Source organism: Hemitrygon akajei, chromosome 9 (genome assembly GCF_048418815.1).
Source record: "Hemitrygon akajei chromosome 9, sHemAka1.3, whole genome shotgun sequence".
NCBI classification, from domain to species: Eukaryota; Metazoa; Chordata; class Chondrichthyes; order Myliobatiformes; family Dasyatidae; genus Hemitrygon; species Hemitrygon akajei.
The window spans coordinates 172,875,377-172,898,819 of record NC_133132.1 but is presented as its reverse complement, the minus strand read 5'-3'; the positions used below and the strand labels follow the sequence as shown (position 1 = coordinate 172,898,819).

General features: G+C 41.4%; 1 protein-coding gene across 1 annotated transcript in view; it reads right to left on the bottom strand.

Moving 5' to 3' along the window:
• The window catches only part of ufl1 (UFM1-specific ligase 1), a 104,324-nt gene extending 82,092 nt beyond the window's left edge, over positions 1-22,232 (bottom strand). The window contains exons 1-6 of the mRNA XM_073057501.1: positions 21,907-22,232; positions 19,088-19,233; positions 13,398-13,426; positions 10,709-10,806; positions 2,181-2,295; positions 317-447 (exon numbers count right to left, since the gene is read on the bottom strand). Of these exons, the coding sequence (XP_072913602.1) occupies positions 317-447; positions 2,181-2,295; positions 10,709-10,806; positions 13,398-13,426; positions 19,088-19,233; positions 21,907-21,983 (596 nt within the window). The 5' untranslated portion in view covers positions 21,984-22,232. The remainder of the gene's footprint in view (positions 1-316; positions 448-2,180; positions 2,296-10,708; positions 10,807-13,397; positions 13,427-19,087; positions 19,234-21,906) is intronic.
• Between the last annotated feature and the right edge of the window lie 1,211 nt (positions 22,233-23,443).

Genomic DNA, 23,443 nt, shown 5'->3' with positions numbered 1-23,443 from the left:
GGCCAAGTCCATGGGTATAATTAAGGCAGAAGTTGACCGTTTCTTGATCAGTCAGGGCATCAAAGGATATGTCAAGAATGCAGGTGTATGGGGTTGAGTGGGATATGGAATCAGTCATGATGGAATGGCAAAGCAGATTCAATGGGCTGAACGGACTAATTCTGCTCCTACATCTTATGATCTAAGTCAGCGGGTCAAGCAGCATCTATGGATCAAAGAGATAGTAAACAGCGTGGGTCGAGAACCTTCATCAGGACTCCACAATTTGATTTTGTAAAACTAATTTGATGGATCAGAGTGACATTTTAATCGATACCTAGTCACCGCACTGAAAAGTCCACGAATCCGGGCCTTGTGTTGGGCAATGAACGCATCTGTGAAAATGACACCTCGATCATAGGTGTCCATCTGTCCATTTATAATTCTGCCGAGGCGACGTGACAATTCCTTTAAAAATTTAAAACAGAGAAACATATAAAGGTGCAGGAACATAGAAACAAAAGCTCTTGTCAAAAATGTGTAAACATATTGGTTGGTAAGTGACAGAGTTCAGGATTTAATTATTTTACTGAATCTGCCTTAGGATTCAAGCAAAGTGAGTTCGAGATCCCCTTGAGCACACTGGTCACCATGTGGGAATTCACTGCAAGGTGAGGGAATGTTGAAGACCACTGTTCTATTTTAACAATATTTTTAAGAGATTTGTACTTTTTAAACAAACTCATGTATTTTTCACACTCATTAGCAGAAAGCAGTATAGCAGCTAAACCTTATCACCTTTCTCATTTTTCAATGGCTAAGTATTAGCACATTAGTCACATGATACAATTGTTTTAATTATGAAGCCCATCTGCTAGTTTATTCCTATCTAAAGAATGTCATCAATAAAAGCCAAAGATTTTTTCAGAGGCCTTCCTGGCTTCTCTTATTTGTCTTAGCATTAATTCCCCTCTTGGCATCGTTTTTCAGCTCTTTATTTAGTACCTACATGTTTGCTTGTACTCCAAAATGAACTGAAATCTTGGAATTAAGACTGCCTGTCATTCTTGACTCCTGGAAGATCAGAAAATAAACTGAGATCCAACAGAAAGTTAGATGTGACTCTTTCATAGGCTTTGGGGTTTATAAATGCCTCAAATGTTTCAACATGATATCTGATATGTATATACTTTGCAGTTGCTATATCGGGAAGCTTATAGATGAGATCAGTAAGTGGATATTGAACTCCAAACAGTCACTGCAGGTTTCAATTCAACCGGTTCTAATCTGCTTACTCTGTCTATTTCTGACACGTTTACATTACTGCCCTCACTCACATAGCATGTGCTGTGTTATGCACTTCACAAGTCTGCGCATACATCAACTGCCTTTCCTAATTGTATTGGCATCTGTAGTTTTTTTTTTAAAGCCACACTATCCAGCTAGTCTTAAACTCATGATGCGCCATCTACAGCCAAAACTGGTAGCACCTGAAGATTGTAAAATTATCTTATAGGTTTAACAATAGCAGTAAAAGAATGTCTATATTCAAAGTTATGGGGACCAGTGAGTACTTTAGAACGGAAGCTCCCATACTACACAAAATCAATCTGTTTTTAAACACAAGAGATTCTGCAGTAGCTAGAAATGCAGAGTATCACACAGACAAAATGCTGGAGGAACTCAGCAGGTCAGGGAACATCTATGGAGAGGAATAAACAGTCATTATTTCAGGCTGAGACCCTTCGGCAAGACCTGCTTCTATGCTGTAGTGCCCTATGACTCAACTGTGTTAAAAAAAAATTCAGATATCTTATCGCAGATAACATTTTCCATTTATAACTTGAAGAAATTGTTCAGTTGGAGAATAGAAAGAAAAACATGAAATGCTGAAAACAGTCCACACCTTTTGATGGTCCAGGTTTTGGGTCAAGCTGCAAGGCACAAAAGCAAGCCAGACAGATTCGAAGTGCCACTATCACAAAGCTCTGCGATATATACTTATGCTAAATTTTACATTTATTCAAATTTTGTATTCCATGTGTAATTGACGGTTCCAGGTTTAGTCAGTTTTATCAGTTAGAAAACCTGGTGGCATTTCAACCAATTACACAGAGTATTATGGGTAAACCTTTTCCAACCTGACTGCAGTATATCAGTGGTTATGATACTTTACCCATCATGGAAAATTAACCACTCACCTCTGTGAGAAAGTCAATTGGAAGATCATACAACTTGCAGAGTTCTGCTATGGTTACAAGACCAGCTTCCTGCAGACGATCGTTTACCTCTTCTGCCATCCGATCCAGGTAGGCTCTAGTTTAAAAAGCAATAATACTTTGTCTTGGGGTGGTATATTAATGCAACAGTTAGTGCGATCACTTTACGGCAGCAGTGATCACCGACGGGTTCAATTCCTGTAGCCATCTGCAAGGAGACTGTATACTCTCCCTGTGACTGCACAGGATTTCTCCCAGTATTCCGGTTTCCTCCCACACTCATACGGTTAGTGTTAGTAAGTAGTGGGCATGCTAAGTTGGCACCAGAAATGTGAAGACACTTGTGGGTTGCCCCCAAACAGTTATAGCTGATTTGACACAAACGATGTACTTCACGGTATATTTCAATATACATGTGACAAAAAAAGCTAATCTCTGAAGATTTTATAAAATTAAGTTAACCATTTGAAGTTAATGCAAGTGTTGGCAACTTGTGATTCAAACTATGTCGAGCAAATAAATGTAACGTTATTTCAAATACTGTCACTGCTTACCTGTTTTCAGATTCGTAATTTGAGTCATACAGCACAGAAACAGGCCCTTCGGCCTATCTAGTCCACACTGAACCATTTAAACTGTCTACTCCCACCGACCTGCACTGGGATCAAAGCCCCCCATACATACCCTTACCATCCAGGTACCTATCCAAATTTCTACTAGATGATGAAATCGAGCTCACATGTATCACTTGCGCTGGCAGCTCATTCCGCACTCTCACAACCCCCTAAATGAAGAAGTTTCCCCTCAAACTTTTCACCTTTCACCCTTAACCCATGACCTCTGGTTGTAGTCCCACCCAAGCTCAGTGGAAAAACTCTGCTTGCATTTACTCTATCAATACGCCTCATAATTTTGTGTATCTCTATCAAATTTGCTCTCAGTCTTCTATATTCCAAGGAATAAAGTCATAATCTATTCAATCTTTCCTTATAACTCAGGTCTTCCGGACCCAGCAACATCCTTGTAAATTTGCTCCGCACTCTTTCAATTTTGTTTACATCTTTCCTGTAGGCAGGTGACCAAAACTGCACACAAAACTCCAAATTAGGCCTCATCTTATACAACTTGACATAACATCCTATTTTACTTAATGTCTGGATGGGAACAGTTGTTATGGAAACAAAAGCCAGTTTTGCATCTTGCTGAATTTCCCCTTCAATTGAAGCAAGCATTGAGGATTGTGTTTTCGTGCTTACGACAAACAGTGGGGCTATGACATAAGCTTAATCCTCATACTCAATGACTTTAAGCTTAAATTGTTTAATAGCTCTATGTCCAGGGTGTGCTTCTAATCTTAAATCCTTTCTATTATGAACACGGCCTACCTCTAACTCTATTGTGACTCATTTGACATAAAACACTGCATTATAATGGACTACTTGTCATTCTGAACAGTCACCCTTAACTTTATTTAACACAAAATTCTAAAGCTCTCATCTAATTCTATATTATGTACCATTTTATCATCGCATGATCTCTATAATCTCCATAATTGACATTGTCACGTATAACGCAACCCTGTAAAAGTATCAGCAGCAATAGATCACACCTGGAGTCTGGTTTTGCTGTTAACAAAACACTGTTTTATTAGTAACTACATCATATAGTAACTTAAACCAGGTAAATCAAGAGTTAATGGTGTTATGCATATATAGGTGTAAATATATAAATCCCCAAACTTCTTCAAGCGTAGGTGGTAAGTGATACAGTCTTACGATGGTGTGGTAAGAAAAGTTCAGTTCAAATGCACAGGTTAATTAATGCGAGATGTTTGTAATCCAAAGGCGAATGTTGTGAGAAGGCAATTACGTCGATATTCCACAGATTCCACGACAGCAATACAAAATAACAAATAGCAGGTTTTATCTCCGAAGTATCACCAACAGTGATCTTCAATGAATATCCTTTCAACACAAGTGGTATCACACCCGAATTCAGCTACGGGACATCTCAAAGTGGTGGCCACAGGATACTCAAACAGAATCCACGTGTGGATTACCACCAACAGTAGCTCATCACAAAGGGGACCATCTTCAAGGGAGCCACCACCCAGGCAAGGGTCGACACACCGTTAGATTCCACAAGGTTACCCCAATCACACACAACATGATAGCCACTTATCCAGTTCCACGACATACAAAATAACTCCAACAGTGACTTGTCACAGGGGTGCCTTTCTTCAGTGAATTACCACACCCAGACAAAGGGTAAACACACACGTGGTATTCACAAAGGTTTTCCCCTCACCACAGAACCCACTCCTGCGGATGACCGTGACAAACACACTTTCGTAGACAAATGGAAACAAACTCACCCTCACGGGCTACTTGGAGAGAGAGTCCAAACAGTGATCTCTTTGTCACAAGGTTTCTTCTGTTTCAAACCTTCCTCTCCTCTCTGCAAAACTCTTCCAGTTGCAGCAACTTGTGAGAGTCATTTATCAATACTCTGGATCGATCTCAACTCACCCCATTTGGGCTACTGAAAGTTTAACCCAGCGACCCCACTCACGGTGTCTTCCATTGACCGAATCTATCTTGACTCTAACTGTGTGTGTCTGTAACTGTTCTTGTAAAAAGTAAACAAGCTGCAGAGAAACCATAATGTCGATTGTCCATCAAATAATTCCACCACCCCCCCCCCCCCCCACCTCTCTCTCTCTCTCTCTCTGGAGCAGCTCAAACAGTGTCCAAAAGTCAGTCTCATTCTCCCGGCACTTTAAAGTGACAATCCACCGAAGAAATGAACCCTAGGAGTATATAACAACATTAACTCCTTGAATCACTAATTTAAAACTTTTGCCCTTCTATTTCAATCCATCAATATCTTGCCTTGAAACCAAATCCCCTCATTCGATGAACTCTGCTTTATTTGGTTCTTGCCTTATATATACCTCCCTTTCACTGCCTCCTCCCTAGCATTTGCATACTTTGCATTAAGTCACTCCTAAACTCGGAAATCTTCTGCTTACTCTTCAAAATCCACATTATTTACCAAGTATTTCACCTGTGGCTGGAATAATCTTGATCCCAAGTCAAAGAAGGGAGATGAACTAAATTGCATACTCATGTGAAAGAGGATGAACCACTGGGGTAGATTTTGGCCAAGAATGTTCAGGCAGACCCAGATACAAGAGATGGGCCTTGCAGCAAAACTTGTTGTATCAGACCAGCACTGATGGCTGTTTTTAGTGAAACTGAACAGAAACTGCTGAGTTTCCAAACAGAAGAAATTGGCCAGTGGTCTGTTCAAAGGATGGGTTTAGGAAGAGGGGTTAGGAGAGACCTCACGGTTGGTGACCAGGAGTGGAATGGAGTGGTTGGGGAATATTCACGTTCAGAAGGTCCAGGGATCAAGATGAAGACCTGGGCATCCGGACAGAGATTGAATGACCAGGAATTCCCTTCTTGCTTTGCATTGGGTAAACCTTGTTGTCCTAAAAATGCTCAAGGACAAGTGGTCAACTTGTACAAAAGGGACGGGTTGCACCTTAATAGCCGGGGGACCAGCATTCTGGCAGACAGGTTTGCCAATGCAACACAGATGTGTTTAAACTAAGTAGTGGGGGGGAGGGGATGAACTGGAAATATAAGGATGGAGTTAAAGGGAAAGTGAAAATAAGAAAAGTTAAAAAGGACAACAGAATCAATGGAGTAGAAAGCTCATGAAGAGATCATACAGTATGGCCAAGTGAAACAGGAATTGATATGAAAGGAGAGGGGAGTACCAAATTAAAAGTATTATATATGAATGCATGAAGTATAAGGAATAAAGCAGATGAGCGTGAGGCTCAGTTGGAAATTGGCAAGTACGATGTTGTGGGAATAACAGAGACATGGCTTCAAGCGGACAGGGCCTGGGAAATGAATATTCAAGGATATACATCTTATCGAAAGGACAGACTGACTGGCAGAGGGGGTGGGGTGGCTCTGTTGGTGAGGAATGATATTCAGTCCCTTGCGAGGGAGGACATAGAATCAGGGGATGTAGAGACAGTATGGATAGAATCTTCACTGAGAAATTCTAAGGGTAGAAAGACCCTAATGGGAGTTATCTACAGGCCCCCAAACAGCAGTCTGGATGTAGGGTGTAAGTTGAATGAAGAGTTAAAATTGGCATGTCGCAAAGGTAATGATACAGTTGTCATGGGGGATTTCAACATGCAGGTAGACTGGGAGAATCAGAATGGTACTGGACCCCAAGAAAGGGAGTTTGTGGAGTGCCTCCGAGATGGATTCTTAGAACAGCTTGTACTGGAGCCTACCAGGGAGAAGACAATTCTGGATTTAGTGTTGTGCAATGAACCGGATTTGATCATGGACCTTGAGGTAAAGGAATCATTAGGAGGTAGTGACCATAATATGATATGTTTTAACCTACAATTTGAGAAGGAGAAAGGAAAATCAGATGTGTCAGTATTACAGTTGAACAAAGGGAACTATGGAACTATGAGGGAGCAGCTGGCCAAAGTTCAATGGAACAATACCCTAGCAGGGAAGACAGTGGAACAAAAATGGCAGGTATTTCTGGGAATAATGCAGAAGGTGCAGGATCGGTTCATTCCAAAGAGGAAGAAAGATCCTAAGGGGAGTAAGGGGCAGCCATGGCTGATGAGGGAAGAAAAGGGCAGTATAAAAATAAAAGAGAAGTATAACATAGCAAAGATGAGTGGGAAACTGGAGGACCTGGAAACTTTTAAAGAGCAACAGAAGATAACAAAAAAGGCAATACACCAAGAAAAAAAAAGGTACAAAGGTAAACTATCCAAGAATATAAAGGAGGATAGTAAAAGCTTCTTTAGGTATGTGAATAGCAAAAAAATAGTTAAGACCAAAATTGGGCCATTGAAGACAGGAACGGGTGAATTTATTATGGGGAACAAGGAAATGGCAGATGAGTTGAACAGGTACTTTGGATCTGTCTTCACTAGGGAAGACACAAACAATCTCCCAGATGTAATAGTGGCCAAAGGAACTAGGGTAAAGGATGAACTGAAGGAAATTTATATTAGGCAAGAAACGGTGTTGGATAGACTGTTGAGTCTGAAGGCTGATAAGTCCCTGGGACCTGATGGTCTGCATCCCAGGGTATTTAAAGAGGTGGCTCTAGAAATCATGGACGCATTGGTAATCATTTTCCAATGTTCTATAGATTCAGGAACAGTTCCTGCTGATTGGAGGGTGGCTAATGTTGTCCCACTTTTCAAGAAAGGAGGGAGAGAGAAAACAGGGAATTATAGACCGGTTAGCCTGACGTCAGTGGTGGGAAAGATGCTGGAGTCAATTATAAAAGAGGAAATTACGACACATTTGGATAGCAGTAGAAGGATCAGTCCGAGTCAGCATGGATTTATGAAGGGAAAAACATACTTGACTATTCCTCTGGAGTTTTTTGAGGATTTAACTATGAAAATGGACCAGGGAGAGCCAGTGGATGTAGTATACCTGGACTTCCAGGAAGCTTTTGATAAAGTCCCACATAAGAGATTAGTGGGCAAAATTAGGGCACATGGTATTAGGGGCAGAGTACTGACATGGATTGAAAATTGGCTGGCTGACAGGAAACAAAGAGTAGCGATTAACGGGTCCCTTTCGGAATGGCAGGCTGTGACCAGTGGGGTAATGCAAGGTTCGGTGCTGGGACCGCAGCTGTTTACAATATACATTAATGATTTAGATGAAGGGATTAAAAGTAACATTAGCAAATTTGCTGATGACACAAAGCTGGGTGGCAGTGTGAAATGTCAGGAGGATGTTATGAGAACGCAGGGTGACTTGGACAGGTTGGGTGAGTGGGCAAATGTATGGCAGATGCAGTTTAATGTGGATAAATGTGAGGTTATCCACTTTGGTGGCAACAGCAGGAAGGCAGATTACTATCTAAGTGGAGTCAAGTTAGGAAAAGGGGAAGTACAATGAGATCTAAGTGTTCTTGTACATCAATCAATGAAAGCAAGCATGCAGGTACAGCAGCCAGTGAAGAAAGCTAATGGCATGCTGGCCTTTATAACAAGAGGAATTGAGTATAGGAGTAAAGAGGTCCTTCTGCAGCTGTATAGGGCCCTGGTGAGACCCCACCTGGAGTATTGTGTGCAGTTTTGGTCTCCAAATTTGAGGAAGGACATTCTTGCTATTGAGGGAGTGCAGCGTAGGTTCATAAGGTTAATTCCCAGAATGGCGGGACTGTCATATGTTGAAAGATTGGAGCGACTGGGCTTGTATACACTGGAATTTAGAAGGATGAGAGAGGATCTGATTGAAACATATAAGATTATTAAGGGATTGGACACGCTGGAGGCAGGAAGCATGTTCCCGCTGATGGGTGAGTCCAGAACTAGAGGCCACAGTTTAAGAATAAGGGGTAGGCCATTTAGAACAGAGATGCGGAAAAACTTTTTCACCCAGAGAGTGGTGGATATGTGAAATGCTCTGCCCCAGAAGGCAGTGGAGGCCAAGTCTCTGGATGCATTCAAGAGAGAGTTAGATAGAGCTCTTATAGATAGCGGGGTCAAGGGATATGGGGAGAGGGCAGGAACGGGGTACTGATTGTGTATGATCAGCCATGATCACAGTGAATGGTGGTGTTGGCTAGAAGGGCCAAATGGCCTACTCCTGCACCTATTGTCTATTGACTCAATGGTCCAAAAGGACAGGGCTACCATTTAATTGTGCCAGATTTTTTTATATTTTACCACAATACTATGGCAGCCCCTGTCCTGTTAAAGCATTGAACAAAGCTGACCACTTGTTGGACATTTCTGGGACAAAGCTTTTCCAATGTAAAGCAAGAAAGGGAATTCCGAACACAAAAATCACTTTCAAGATTGTTTATTGTCATTCTTCAGTACCCAAGTGCTGGAGGGGTGGTGGTTAGGGAGACAATAATTACACAATTAAATCTTTAACCTGTGCTGCTCCAGTGCAACAGCTACAAAAGGAATCAAGGGAATCGTGTCAGGTACTTGACAGCAGGACAGGAAAGAGATAACTTACACACAAAGTGACAGCGAGAGAGGAAAAAAAATCGCACAGAACCAGAACGTTACATGTACGTTTGCAATAATCTAACATAGTAAGAATTCAAAGTGTAAATCAGAAAAGGCAAATAGGAATCAGAGAAAAGGCCAGATACTTGGCCATTATTGAGGAAAAGAGTTACCTACAGGGAGGATTCACAAAGCAGGAGACATGCTGGGGGTAAAGAACAAGTTAATGCTGGTAACAACATTTGATTAGAGTAGAAAAATGCACAGTCAGGAGGCTAGTCTATACCGATAATGGGGATGGGGGGGACCGTGGGCTTGGGGACAAATTAAAATTACAAAGGGGTTGATGAGGGGTAAAGCCCCACGTGCAGTCTTGCGAAATGGCTGGAGAGGTGGTTTGAGAAGTTATCGAGAGAGACTGCACAGAAATAGCTCCTTTGTCCAATGAGTGCACTGATCACCAATCACCTATGTACAAGTGGCAATATACAGTGGCCAATTTAACTCCCAACCCATGTCTTGGGATGTGGAAGAAAACTGTAACACATATATGTCAAACTCAAGGCCCGCGGGCCAAATCCGGCCCGCGGTGGAATTATCTTTGGCCCGCGAGATAATATCTAATTACTATTAAAGCTGGCCCCAGTAATCGAAGCGCCTATGGCGTATGATATGGCTAATGCTGAGTTTATTCAGGTACCAGGTTTTCAGGGTTTTTAGTGTTTATTCGGCAGTCTTCTTCATAAGAAACGGAATTTGTAAAGTGAAACACTTTGTAGTTATAGCAGAGACTGAGACACATGAGAGCAGGCTGAAAAAACGGAGGCAACGAAAGCTGCGTTCGCACGCGTCCGACTGATCCGGCCCGCATGAAGCTGCATTTTGCTCAATCCGGCCCGTGACCTAAAATGAGTTTGACACCCCTGCTGTAACACCTTGAGAAAACTCTGCACAGTGACATGGTAGTACAGTGGTAAAGAGTACAGCTATTACAGGACCAGCTGTACAACTGGGGTTCAATTACTGGCCACTGTAAGGAGTTTGTATGTTCTCTCTGTGGCTGCCTAGCTTTCCTGCATGTGCTCCAATTTCCTCCCATCTCACAAAGACGTACAGGTTAATGTCAGTGAATTATGGAGCACGGTGATATTTATGGGCTGCCCAGTACGATCCACACTGATTTGAGTTGACAGAAATGACACATTCACTGTTATGTTGCGATGTGCACATGACAAATAAAGCTAATCTTTAAACCCAAATGGTCACAAGAACAGCTGAACTCCAGCTCAAGGTCAGGACTGTACCTGAATCTCTAACGATGTGAGATAAATGCTTTATTGCTCACGCCCCTGTGTCTAACCAGAGATGAATGAAACATAAACTAATGTGCCTTTGAAATCCAATTAATGTTAAAATCTTTCCATTGTTACAGGTCAATTAGGATAAAGAAATTGGCAATACTCACTCATCGATCAGCTGGCCTAACACAAGCTGAATATCTCGGTTTGATCTAACAATGTCACTTGCTTTGCTTTCAATGTGTGTTAGATCCACATTGAGAATCTAAAGAAATATTCAAAAACAAAATATTAACATAGTTTGACTATGCAAATTATCAAAATAACATATTCAAGATTGTTTAATGTCATTTCCAGTAGACAAGTGTAAAGGAGAATGAAATAATTATTACTCTGGATCTGATGCAACATATAAATACGTGATAAAGAATACAACAATAACAAACATAATAAATATAAATACATAAGATAGCTTATATACATAGATTAATTGTATGTCCATAAAGTGACTCTAGGCACAGGAGTGTCTGCACACAGGGTGACTGACAGGAAATGAATGCAGGTGGGGCTGTGGAAAGGTGGATCAGCTTTACTACTTGGGGAAAAGTAATTGTCTGGCACCCTGAATAATGCCACATAGTAGTGGTGGGTGAGTTTGTGGGCCAGGTGTTGATCGACTGTACTGGTTGAAAAAATTAACGGCTTTTTGAGTCTGGTGATCCTATAGGAAAACAGATGAGGAAATACACCAGAAAGAGCCGATTTTGAATTTTGAGAGATAAATTGTTAAGAAAAGCTAACTGGTTATGGTCATGCCAGTGGATAATAAAAATGCTAGCTGAACTGCTGAAAACCCTGAACAACTCCAAATGAATTAAATGAAGCACAATGCGGTACAGTTTGGGCCTTGGATAGACATCCAATCATGCCAAAGTGCATCACAAGAGCTCAAAGAATATATATCTCAACATCAAATAACAAATAAGATGTGAATCCAAACAAGACATATGAATCATATATCCCATGTTTAGCCAGAATTGGTGAATCGGTGGAATTCATTGCCACAGACAGCTGTGGAGGTAAATTTCATTGGGTATATTAAAAGTGGAGGTTTCTAGATTCTTGATTAATAAGAACGTCAAAGGTTAAGGGGAGAAGGCAGGAGAATGGGATTAAGGGGGATGATAAATTAGCCATGATGGAGCAGATTCAATGGGCTGAATGGCCTAATTCTGCTCCTAGGTCTTATGGTCTTATCATCTACTAGTAAGACCACAAGACCAGAAGCTACAGCAGCCAAATTAGGCCATTTGGCCCAACCATTTCATCAGCTAATGTAAAAGCAAAAGAGAGGGCATACAAAAAAGCAAAAATGAATTGGAAGACAGAGAACTGGGAAGCTTTTAAAACCCTACAAAGACCACCTAAAAGTATCATTAGGAGGGAAAAGATTAAATATGAAAGCAAGCTAGCAAATAATATCAAAATGGATAGTGAAAGCTTTATCAAGTATTTAAAAAATAAAAGAGATGAGAGTGGATATAGGACCACTAGAAAATCAGGGCGAAATAATAAATGGGGCCAAGGCCATGGCAGATGAATTAAATGAGTAGATTGGATCAGTCTTCACTATGAAAGAGACTAGCAATGTGCCAGAAGTTGAAGAGTGTGAGGGAAGAAAAATGAGCAGTTACTATTACAAGGGAGAAGGTGCTTAAAAAGCGCTAAGACCTAAGGGTCACCCGGACCAGATGAACTGCACCCTAGGGTTCTGAAAGAGGTAGTGATAGAGATTGTGGAGGTACTAGTAATAACCTTTCAAAAATCATTGGACACTGGCATGGTGCCAGAGGACTGGAAATTTGCAAAAGCCACACCATTCTTTAAGAAAGGGGGAAGGCAGCAGAAAGGAAATTATAGACCATTAGCCTGACCTCAGTAGTTGGGAAGATACTGGAGTCAATTGCTAAGGATGAAGCTACGGAGTACTTGGTGACACAGGACAAGATGGTTTCAAAGTCAGCATGGTTTCCTTCAGGGAAAATCTTGCCTGACAAACCTGTTGAAACTCCTTGAGAAGATAGCTAGTAGGATAGATAAAAGGGATGCAGTGGATGTTGTATATTTGAACTTCCAAAAGGCCTTTGAGAAGGTACTACACACGAGGCTGCTTACCAAGTTAAGAACCCATGGTATTACAGGAAAGTTACTGTTGATCTTCTACATCATTGCCATTATCCCCAAGCTGTTTCATTTTCTTTGTGTACAAAACATTTTCAGAATCAGAATCAGGTTTATTATCGTTCAACATGGGTTCGACTGCTTCTCTCCTCTCATTTACATGTGATACAAGGCGGGTTCTCAAATAGGGAACCGATCACCTCATTGCCCTAATTACAACATGGACAATTTACAAATCATTACAAAAGAGACTAAAGCTAGTTTTCTCATTCAAGTTGTCTTGAGCCCAGAATACAGAACAAAAATAGACTCTTTGGTCCACCATCTCTATGCCAACCATCCAGAGTCTACCTGACTTATCCCGTTTAGCAGCACTTGGTCTGTAGCCAAATTAATTAAGCGTTGTTAGTGGCCTAAATCAAACTTAAAGCATTTAAAGTATTCTGTTGTGGGAGAGATTTCTTTTTAACTTTATGGTTCTGTCCAAATTAGCCTCTTTCAAGGGTTTGACATCAGAGCCAGGTTTGTCTATACAAATAGGCACCAACAATACATTTACTGCTTTAATTTGGTCATTGTTAAAAGATCGCAGACATCTCAACCTCAGATTAAACTCAAACTGAACATTCAATGTGCAAAATTAAAATAAAGATCTTAAACAAAAAATTTACTCACATGTTGAAGATCCACAATATTTATCCTGCCTGAAAAGTAAGGGAAATAGAACATTAGAAAGTTTTTGACAAGAACAGGCCATTCAGCCCAACAAAGCTGGCCAATTTCCTATTCACATAGTGTGTTGAAGTAACCATCAAGTTTAGATTTGCAAGTCTCTAAGGTACTACTTTCAGCTACACAACTAGGTAGTTCGTTCCATATGTCCACAACTTGCCATGTAAAGAAACGCTTCTTCACTTTAGTCTGATATCTCCCTATTCAATCCGAATCTGAATCAAAACACTGTTGGGTGGCTGGCACGTCTGGATTTCTGTCCTGCTGCCACCAAGCACTGGGTGAATAAGACCATTGGAGACAGGAGCAGAATAAGGCCATTCGGTCCATCGAATACTCCCACCATTTGATCATGCTAAAAGGGATGAAGAACATGGTCAGATATTCCTCTCCCCCCCTCAGAATGGAGGTAAAGTGTGGCAGGTCAATGAATTACATTAGGGTCTTTGCTGTTTACATTAGATTTTAATGATATGAAATTTGAGGATGTACAACTCAGTGAGGCAAAAAGGAACAAGTTTCAGAATAAGACAGTGAAATTTCATTCAGAAACAGTGAAGTTATGCATTTTTGTAGGAATACCCCAGTAGCGTAGCAGTTATCATGAGGCTACTGCACCTTGGAACATGGGAGTTTGGAATGTTATTAGTGATGAACAGACCTGATGGAAATGGGGTGCAGAGTTAAACATTCCCCCCCCCTTTGAGAACTATGAACTATTGCTGTTGCTATGCTGCTAATGAGAGAGAGAGATGCAGAACAGAGGTAAAGGCATCTGCTACAGATAAGAGAGAGAAAGACAGTTGATTTATGTATTATGTCTTCTTCCTGGATTGTTTACCTTTCGCTGCAAGGATATTACTTTGCTCGTTAACATTCCTAAGGAGACAGCAGGAGTGACCTAGTTTGACGGACATGGTCATTTTGAGTTGATGGATGGCTGATACCCCGTCAGTGGGGATAAAAGACAGGTGTGGGGAGACACCCCTCAGACACACCAGTGGACACTGACCGAGTGTTGTGCACCCACAGGAAGGTGGGGGCTTCGAGGACCGAATCAGATCGGTCAATAAAGCTCACAGTGTGACGGCAGGGCCTTGTGTGTGTGCCCACTCATGCCAGAGTGACGAGTCCACCACAGAGGAACGGTCTAGCCGAAGACGGAGGGGTCATAACCAAATGACCACAACGGTACAAAGGAATAAGAAGACAACGGAAGGTTTGCCTGCTGCAGCTGTTACATCTCGCTCGCTCTCTCTCTCTCTCGCCCAACAAATTACAGTACAACAACCGCAACTACCTCAACACACAAGAACTGAACTGAACTTTATATTCTCTTATGACAATTCATTTACTCCTAGACATTGATAGAGCTTGTTTATTATTGTCGATTATTATTCCTACACTTCTATGTTTATTATTGCTAACTTGTTTTATATGTATATTTGCAATTTTGATATTGTATTGCTTAGTTTACTAATAAACACCTTTAGTTTTTGGTACCACCAGACTCCAACGTATCCTTCCATTCCTGCTGGTCTGTTAACCCAGTAACGGGGTATGTAACAATAGCTCATACCCTGCAGACTTGGAATGAGTCTCGTTGCCCTTCTCTGGACTCTCCAGTGCTTTCACATCCCTCACACAAAATGGTACACAGTACTCAAGGTGTGGCCTCACAAGTGCATTGTAAAGCTTAACAAGAGCATCTCTAGACTCGAGCTCCACTGGGCGCATTATGTAGCCCAAAATTCTACTAGCCTTCCAAATTACCTCTGTGTGTTGTCTAGATGTTGATAGTGGTGAGTCTACTGGGACGCCCAAATCCTTCTCATACAGTGCACTTTCTACTCAAGACCCCCACTGCATACTTATATCAAATATTTCTACTTCCTGTATGTAGTATTTTACATTTGCTTATATTAAATTTCATCTGTCATTTATCTGCCCACATCTGGATTTTGTTTAGATCTAACTGTTGATTCTGCTGCCTGAATGTTATCAGCCCGGCCCCCTAATTTTGTGTCACTGGCAAACTTTACTAGTTTATTTGTTATGTGCTTACCCAAATCTTTAATGTAAATTAAAAACAGCAGCAGCCACAAAACTGATCCCTGTGGAACCCCACTTTGAACAGCTTCTGTGTGAAAATGATCCTCTCATCATAACTTTTCTGTTTTTGCGCTAATTCACACCCACTGGCGCTCCTTACCCTGAATCCCTGCTTCCTGTAATGTGATAATTAACTTCTTGTGAGCTACCTTGTCAAAAGCCTTCTGAAAGTCCGTAAATTATATCAACCACTCTATTGTTATCATAAATTGTAGCAGCCACTTCATAGAACTCAAGCTATTAGTAAAACATGATTTCCCCTTTCTGAACCCATGTTGACTTTCTGCTAACATACCTGTTCTTATCAGCTGATCCATCTCATTCTTTATTAATATTTCCATTAGCTTACCTACGATACACATTAAGCTTACTGGTCTATCATTACCAGGGCCAATGCAGTCACCCTTCCTGCATACCGAGACAACACTTCCAGTCCTTAGTGATTGCACCAGTCTTTACTGACTTGAAATAAATACATGTTAGTGGTTTGCATATGTAATCACAGACCACTTTAAATATTGAACAGGGCAATTTAAATTTTATGTAGAAGTTGAATAGCCATTTCTGTTCCCTCTAATAAAATATTCACCCAAAATATATCTTTCAAAATTGTACCTTTTTTCTATTTTTAAAAATGTATCTATAATTTGCCAAAAATCTATGGAAAAGATTGCAAAGCAGGACTGAGGAACCTACAGCATTAGAATCTGAATTCAGCTGAAAATATCAGATAGAAACCTCAAATTCAAGCTTGTTAAAAAGTGTTTAAAGCAAATCTTATTATGGTACATATATGTCACCATATGCAACACTGAAATTCATTTTCTTGTGGGCATTCATAAGTCCATCAAATAGTAACTATAACAGAATCTATGAAAGACTGTCCAGCTGGGGCATTGGAAAAGACAAACAGCAAATACAAAAAGAAGAAACAATAATAATAAATAAACAAGCAATATACATCGAGAACATGAGACGAAGAGTCCTTGAAAGTAAGCACATTGGTAGTGGGAACATTTCAATGATGGGGCAATTGAAGTTGAGTGAGTTGGTTCAAGAACCTGATGGTTGAGGGGTAATGACTGCTCCTGAACCTGGTGGTGTGAGTACTGAGGCTTCTGTACCTTCTTCCTGATGGCAGCAGTGAGAAGAGAGAATGACCTGGGTGGTGAGTGTCCCTGATGTTAGATGCTGCTTTCTTGGAACAACATGTCAGGTAAATGTGCTCAATAGTGGGGAGGGCTTTACCTGCAATGGACAGGTAAACACAGGTCTTTAAGTAATTTTTTTAGAAAAGACAATAATACATACCATTGATAAATAGATATATCCAATACTGTTCCTACACAAAGTGCAACAGAAAAATATCCCACACCATACTAGACCCCTCCAACCATTGAGTATATTTAGTACAAGAAGCACTGCTACAAGAAAGCTGCATCCATCAAGGACCCCCTTCATCTAGGCCATGCTCTCTTCTCACTGCTACCATCAGGAAGGAGGTCCAGGAGAAAGAGGTCCCATTCTACCAGGTGCAGGAAGTTATTACTCTTCAACCATTAGGCATCTGAGCCACAGGAAATAACTTCACTGAGCACAACACTGATCAATGAACACAACCTCTGGACTTACATTCAAGGACTCTGTAACTAATGTTATCAGTTCATTCATTTATTTACTTAATATTCATTACTTATTTGTTAATATTTGTATTTAAGTTTTTATTGATTTTACTATTTTGTTCTACTGTGAATTCCTGCAAGAAAATGAATCTCAGGGTAGTATTGGGCGACATATATGTACTTTGATAATTGTTACGAATGAGGAGCAACTCTGATGGGCAGAAGGGTGCAAAGTCGCCCCCCCCCCCTTTTGAGAATCGCAAAATCACTACTATTTTGGGTCTGATACCAAGGAAATGAGAGAGAGACAACGCAGAGATACACAAAAGTGGTATCTCTCCTCCTAACAAAAGCGGAACGGAAACACTGATTACTGCTATTGTCTCTTGGAGAAGAATTGTGTATTGAGTACTGTTCTATTCATTGAAACCCCTCAGGGGGCAACCAGAGTGGTCTGGTTGATGGGTTGCATCATCCCAACCTGATTGACACCTGAGACCCTGTGAGTGGGGATAACAGTAGGGTCTGGGGAAACACCCCTCAGACACACCAGGAGAGACGCTACGAGACCAGTGGGGGCTTGTGTGTGTGTCCACCCTTGCCTGGGTGACGAGTCCGCCACGGAAGAACGGTCCAGCTAAAGGACGGAGGGGTCATACGTGAATGGCCACGACAACGCATCGACGGATCAAGATCGTAAAGGAAAGTCAGCAAGTCAATAGCTGTTACTCTCTCTCTCTCTCTCCAACAATTGCAACATAGCGACCAACAACTACCGCAGCCTGCATGAACTGAACTGAACTTTATATTTCCGTCGGACAATTCATTATCCCCTAGACAACGAAAAAGCTTATTTCTTATCGATTATTATTATACCTGCATTTTTAGGTTTAGTATTGATGACGTATATTATTTGTATATTTACATTGATATTATTTTTGTGTATTTTTACTAATAAATACTGTTAAAAATAGTATCATCAGACTCCAACGGATACTCCTATCTTTGCTGGTAAGATACCCAGTTACGGGGTTCATAACATAATAAAATGAACTTTGAATAAGATTCAAATTCCTCAGTTCTGAAGAAGATGCTCCCTGACCTGCTAAGTTCCACTAGCATTTTGTGTACACGGCCTTGGATTTCCCATCTGCAGAATCTTGTGTTTAACTTTTAAATTTATTGTTTCAATCCTAATCTTTGGCCACAGAAAATACAGCGGAAATCAACAGCGAAAGATAGATAGACGCACACTGAGAGCCATTCACAGAACTATTTTGTGAATGGTAAGTGACGCACATTTTTACAATAGGCAAAATTGATCTTTCATCCTGGTTTTCCTCTCACCAACTATAGATATGAAATGTGAGAACCTTTTACAAAGTGATTTTCTTTAGATGGATTTTGACAATGGTGTTTCGTTAGAATGTATTTAATACACTATACACCTAATTCATAACCAGTTAAATTATTACATACATTTATCTAGCTATTTAATTTCAATAAATCATAAAAGGCTTAAGACAGGTAATGAATAAGTTCTATAGTGAAATGTACCCATGTTGATCATGACTCAGTAATTCTGGACTATCAACATCAGTTACAGTTTTCACATTAAATTCACAATGCCTTTATTCAGACTCTTAAAATTTAGCAGAGATCCAGTAAAGACCACTTAGACCCAAGAGCAGAATTAGGCTATTCTGGCCATCAAATACGTTCATTGAAAAAGTTTAAACTGATATATGTTTTAAGAAAAAAAATTACAGGGATGGAACGAACCAGCTTGTTCTTTGAAAGTGAAGATGGAAGCTCATTGGGCCAAATATCCTACTTCATTGCTATATCCTGATTGAAGAGAGTTCCAGTTACTCAGTAACATAGGATTTGCAAACTCACCTCCATGAATGTACAGCTCATCCTGCATCTCTTTAGCAACTTGAGCTGGAGTGATATACTCCTTACCATCCAACGTGTGTATCACATCCAACTGTTTGTCTGCTATCAGCTTAGCAACAATTTCAACACAGTTTCGTTCCGATAACCTACAGGAATGAGATTGTAAATAAAAGTTTAGGTCTACAGTACCGTGTAAAAGTTTTTTGTACATTATATATACATATATAGCTGGAATGCTTGCACAGTACTGCATCAGTCAACGTGGAGCAGAGAGCAAGTTTGTAAATCTTGCAGGAGCAAAGGATGTTTAGAATGGCGAGAGAGCAGCGCTGTGGGAGGGTCGTGGCAGAAGAGTGCCGGGGCAGGGATGACACACCTAGCCCTGAGACACCAGGCAAGGTCACTTGATTCCAAACAATTGGTTTATTCATCATTACAGAATGTCCCTTTGGTGCTTTCCCCTCCCTCCCCTCTCCCTTCCCCTTTTCCTAACCATGATTCCCCTCTTCCTGCCCCCTTCCCACTCTCAGTCCATAATACAGACCCAGATCAGAATCAGGTTTATCATCACTCATTTTTTTCCCCAACAGCAGTACAGTGCAATGCATAAAATTACTACAGTACTGTACAAGTCTTAGGCACCCTAGCTATATATGTGCCTAAGACTTTTGCACAATATTATGTTGTTCATTTTTAAAATACAGGTTGAGTACCCCTTATCCAAAATTACAAAATCCAAAAATTTTCAAATAGGAAATTCTTTTCAGTGTTGACGTGACATCACAAACGGAAAATCCTACAAGGTGCTGGGAAGGTTCCCAGGTGACGCACAAGGCTCTGCGCACCAGACAGTTCTGAAAAGTGACTTCACATATGTAATGAACAGCAGTCAATCAAAAATAGAAAAACACTCCATAAAGCGAAAAATGAAGATCTTCATAATGCACTGAAAGAGTGGATTCGTCAGACTGAACCCAAGTTGCTTCACAGTGTGCCGATCGTGAAACAAGCAAAGATCTATCACAATGAACTCAAAATTGAAGGCAATTGTGAATATTCAGCAGGCTGGTTGCAGAAATTTAACAAAAGGCACAGCACTAAATTCTTAAAGATCTGTGGAGATAAAGCGTCTGCTGATCACAAAGCAGCAAAGAAATTCACTGATGAGTTTGCCAAGATCATTGCTGATGAAAATCCAACATGAACAACTGTATCAGTACAGATGTGTGAACAAGTGTAAGATAAAGACTGCTTAGCGGTAGCACACAAATTTAGTGTCGGGAATTCTGATAATCTCAAGCTATCTCATTATATATTCCAAAATCACAAAAAATCTGAAATCCGACACACTTCCACCCCCGAGCATTTCAAATACTCAAACTGTATGTCTTTTTTAAGGTAGCCTCCAGCCTGATGGTATGAATATCCATTTTTCCTTCTAGTAATTTATTTCCCTTCCCCTCCACTCTTCTTCTATTCCCCACTCTGGCCTCTTCTCACCTGCCTATCACCTCCTCCTTCCCTTTCTCCTATGGTCCACTTGCCTCTCTTCCTCTGCAGCCCTTTACCTTTCCTACCCACCTGGCTTCACTATCACCTAGCTATCCTCCTTCTCCCCCCCCCCCCCATTTGTTTCCAGTCCTGAAGAAGGGTCTCAGCCCGAAATGTTGACTATTTATTCACTCCTCCGCCTGAGCTGCTGAGTTCCTCAAGCATTGTGTGTGTTGCTTTGGATTTCCAACACTGCAGATTTTCTTGTGTTTATCTTTTTCAAGGATCAACTTTATTTGCCATATACAAATACCTGTATTAGGGATTTGCCGTGGTGTGGTGGCATGACATACAACAAAAAAAAAGTTCAATAAAGGAAAAAGAATTATTTAAAAATAAAGATAGAAGTGAAAGTACAAATATGGAATTAAAAGTGCGTAAATACTGGCATGTTCAACGTGAACAGCATGATAAAAAGTGGGTTAGAGTTTACTGTGCGGTGATTGGTGTGATAGATGGGGGTGGAGGGGCCAACTGGAACAGGATAATGTGACTCTGGGCACAAAGTGTTCCACTGCATGTTTTGATGTACTTATGACAAATAAAGCCAACCTCTTGGCGGTACTGTGGTTCCACAGAGCGAAATCAGAAATTGCACTTCGAAGGTACTACATGAAAATGAGCAACTTCAAAGTGCACAAGAACTTTGCAATCCTGAAACATATGGAAGCAACTACAGTCTCCAAGCAACATTTCCAAAATTATTCACTTGCTTCGCACGTGTTTTCTTTAAAATGGTAAAGTTGATGTCAATGTAGTTGATTTTCATTGATTTTTGTTTGCACCAGACAGCTCGTAAAACTATACAGCGTTAAAGCGTAACGATGGGTAAAGTGATCAGTGAAAGGCCAATTAGTACTGAGTAGGAAAACGGGATTGACAGAGTTGAACTAAACCATCACCCATCCCTGCAGAACAAGGCCTTTAGCATGGCTGCTAAAAGAGTTTCAGGCCGAAAGGCACTGAGTGCAGTCGTTATAGGAAGTGACTGAGGTAGCAAGGGGATGCATACCTGAGCGGGTTGGTGAGGGAGTGTATACCCTGGGATAGGGTGGCAGAATCCGGAGGATTTGGGGAGCGTGAAGAGGGAGTGTGTACTGGGGTGGTGGTAAACTCGGGGGGCGGGGCTCTGTACAGCAGGCAGGAGCCTTTTTATAGATGACTGGCTCTGTGTACCGCTGCCCACCACCACCCCACTTCCCTCCCCTCCCCCTACCTACCCCTGTCTCTCCTCCCTCCCCGTCCCCCTCCCCCTCCACTCTGACTACCTCTGCGCGGTGCTGGCGAACTGCGCTCGCTGGAAGTCGGCCGCCAGCCGGCGGATCTCAGCCCAGTCTGCAGCCATTTTCGGTCGGTCGGTCGGCCGGTCGGTGCGGTTCTCCGGTTCGGACCCCCCGGGAACGCGCCCTCGGCACCGCTGGGCCCCGCCGCAGTCACACGTCCGCACTGCCGTACGGGCTCTCGGCGCGGACAAACCTCGCAGCGCGACCGGCGTTCTCGTTCCGCTTGCGACATCCTCTTCGGCGGAGGAGCACTTCCACGCTTACAGACACTGACTTGTAGAGTGTGAAATCTGCTTTGCCACAGATCACAAAAATAAATAACAAAGGGGAAAGGGATTTCATGTCGTTGCTGCTGCCATTCGGAAACCGGATAGCAGAGGGGAAGATGGAGCCGACAGAGTTTACAACTTACTGCAGCTTTTTCCATCCTGCACAGTGGCCCTCCGTAACAAATGGCGATGCAACCAGCTTTTCTGAACATTTAAAGTTCAGTGTACTTTGGACTGAACTGAATATGCCTGGAGCCTTGCGAATTTCTGTTTTTATACTCTTATGTTTTGTGCTTGCTTTTTGCCGTTTGCACAATTTGTGTTTTTTTTGCGTGGGGGAGTGGTTGATGCTTTTCTTTGAATGGTTCTCTCTGTTCGGTGCCTGTGGGAAAGAAGGGTCTCAGGGTTGTACACTGCATACATTGGCAATAAATGTACTTTGAATCTCGAACTTTTGAATCAGTTTTGTTTTGGAAGTGTGCTTCTTTTTAAACAAAAAAAAGTTTATTTCAAATACTAATAAACACAAAAGATCTTGCAGATTCTTCACCTGTTCCTTTCCAGTCCTGAAGAAGGGTCTCAGTCCAAAACATCCACTGTTTATTCCCCTCCATAGATGCTGCCTGACCTGCTGAGTTCCTCCAGCAATTTTCTGGTTATTTCAAGTATGATAAAATAAAGTACTTTGGGTGCCACAGTAGCACAGCAGTTAGCGTGACACTATAACAACTTCGGGCATTCGAGTGTCCTGCGTCCAATTCCAGCATCATTGGTAAAGAGTCTGCATACTCTCCCCGTGACCGTGTGGGTTTCCTGCGGATGCTCTGGTTTCCTCCCACAGTCCAAACACGTACCGCTTAGAAGGTTCATTGTAAATTGTCCTGTGATCAGGCTAGGGTTAAGTCGGTGGGTTGCTGGGAGGTCGGGTCAGAAGGGCCTGTATCTCTGAATAAACTATATTAATATTTTTTCTGATTTATCATTAAAATCATGAGGTGTGTAGATATGTCACAGTCTTTTCTCCAGGGCTGGAGAATCCAAAACGAGAGAACACAGACCTATATCAATGATAAAGTGCTTAACTGGATCAGCAAATTTGTGGATGACACTAAGATTGGGGATGTAGTGGACAGTGAGGCTATCGTGGCTTGCAAAGGGAAATACATCAGCTGGAAACATGGGCTGAAAAACGGTAGATGGAATTTCCAGCATCTGCAGATTTCCTCGTGTTTGCAGATGGAATTTAATGCAGG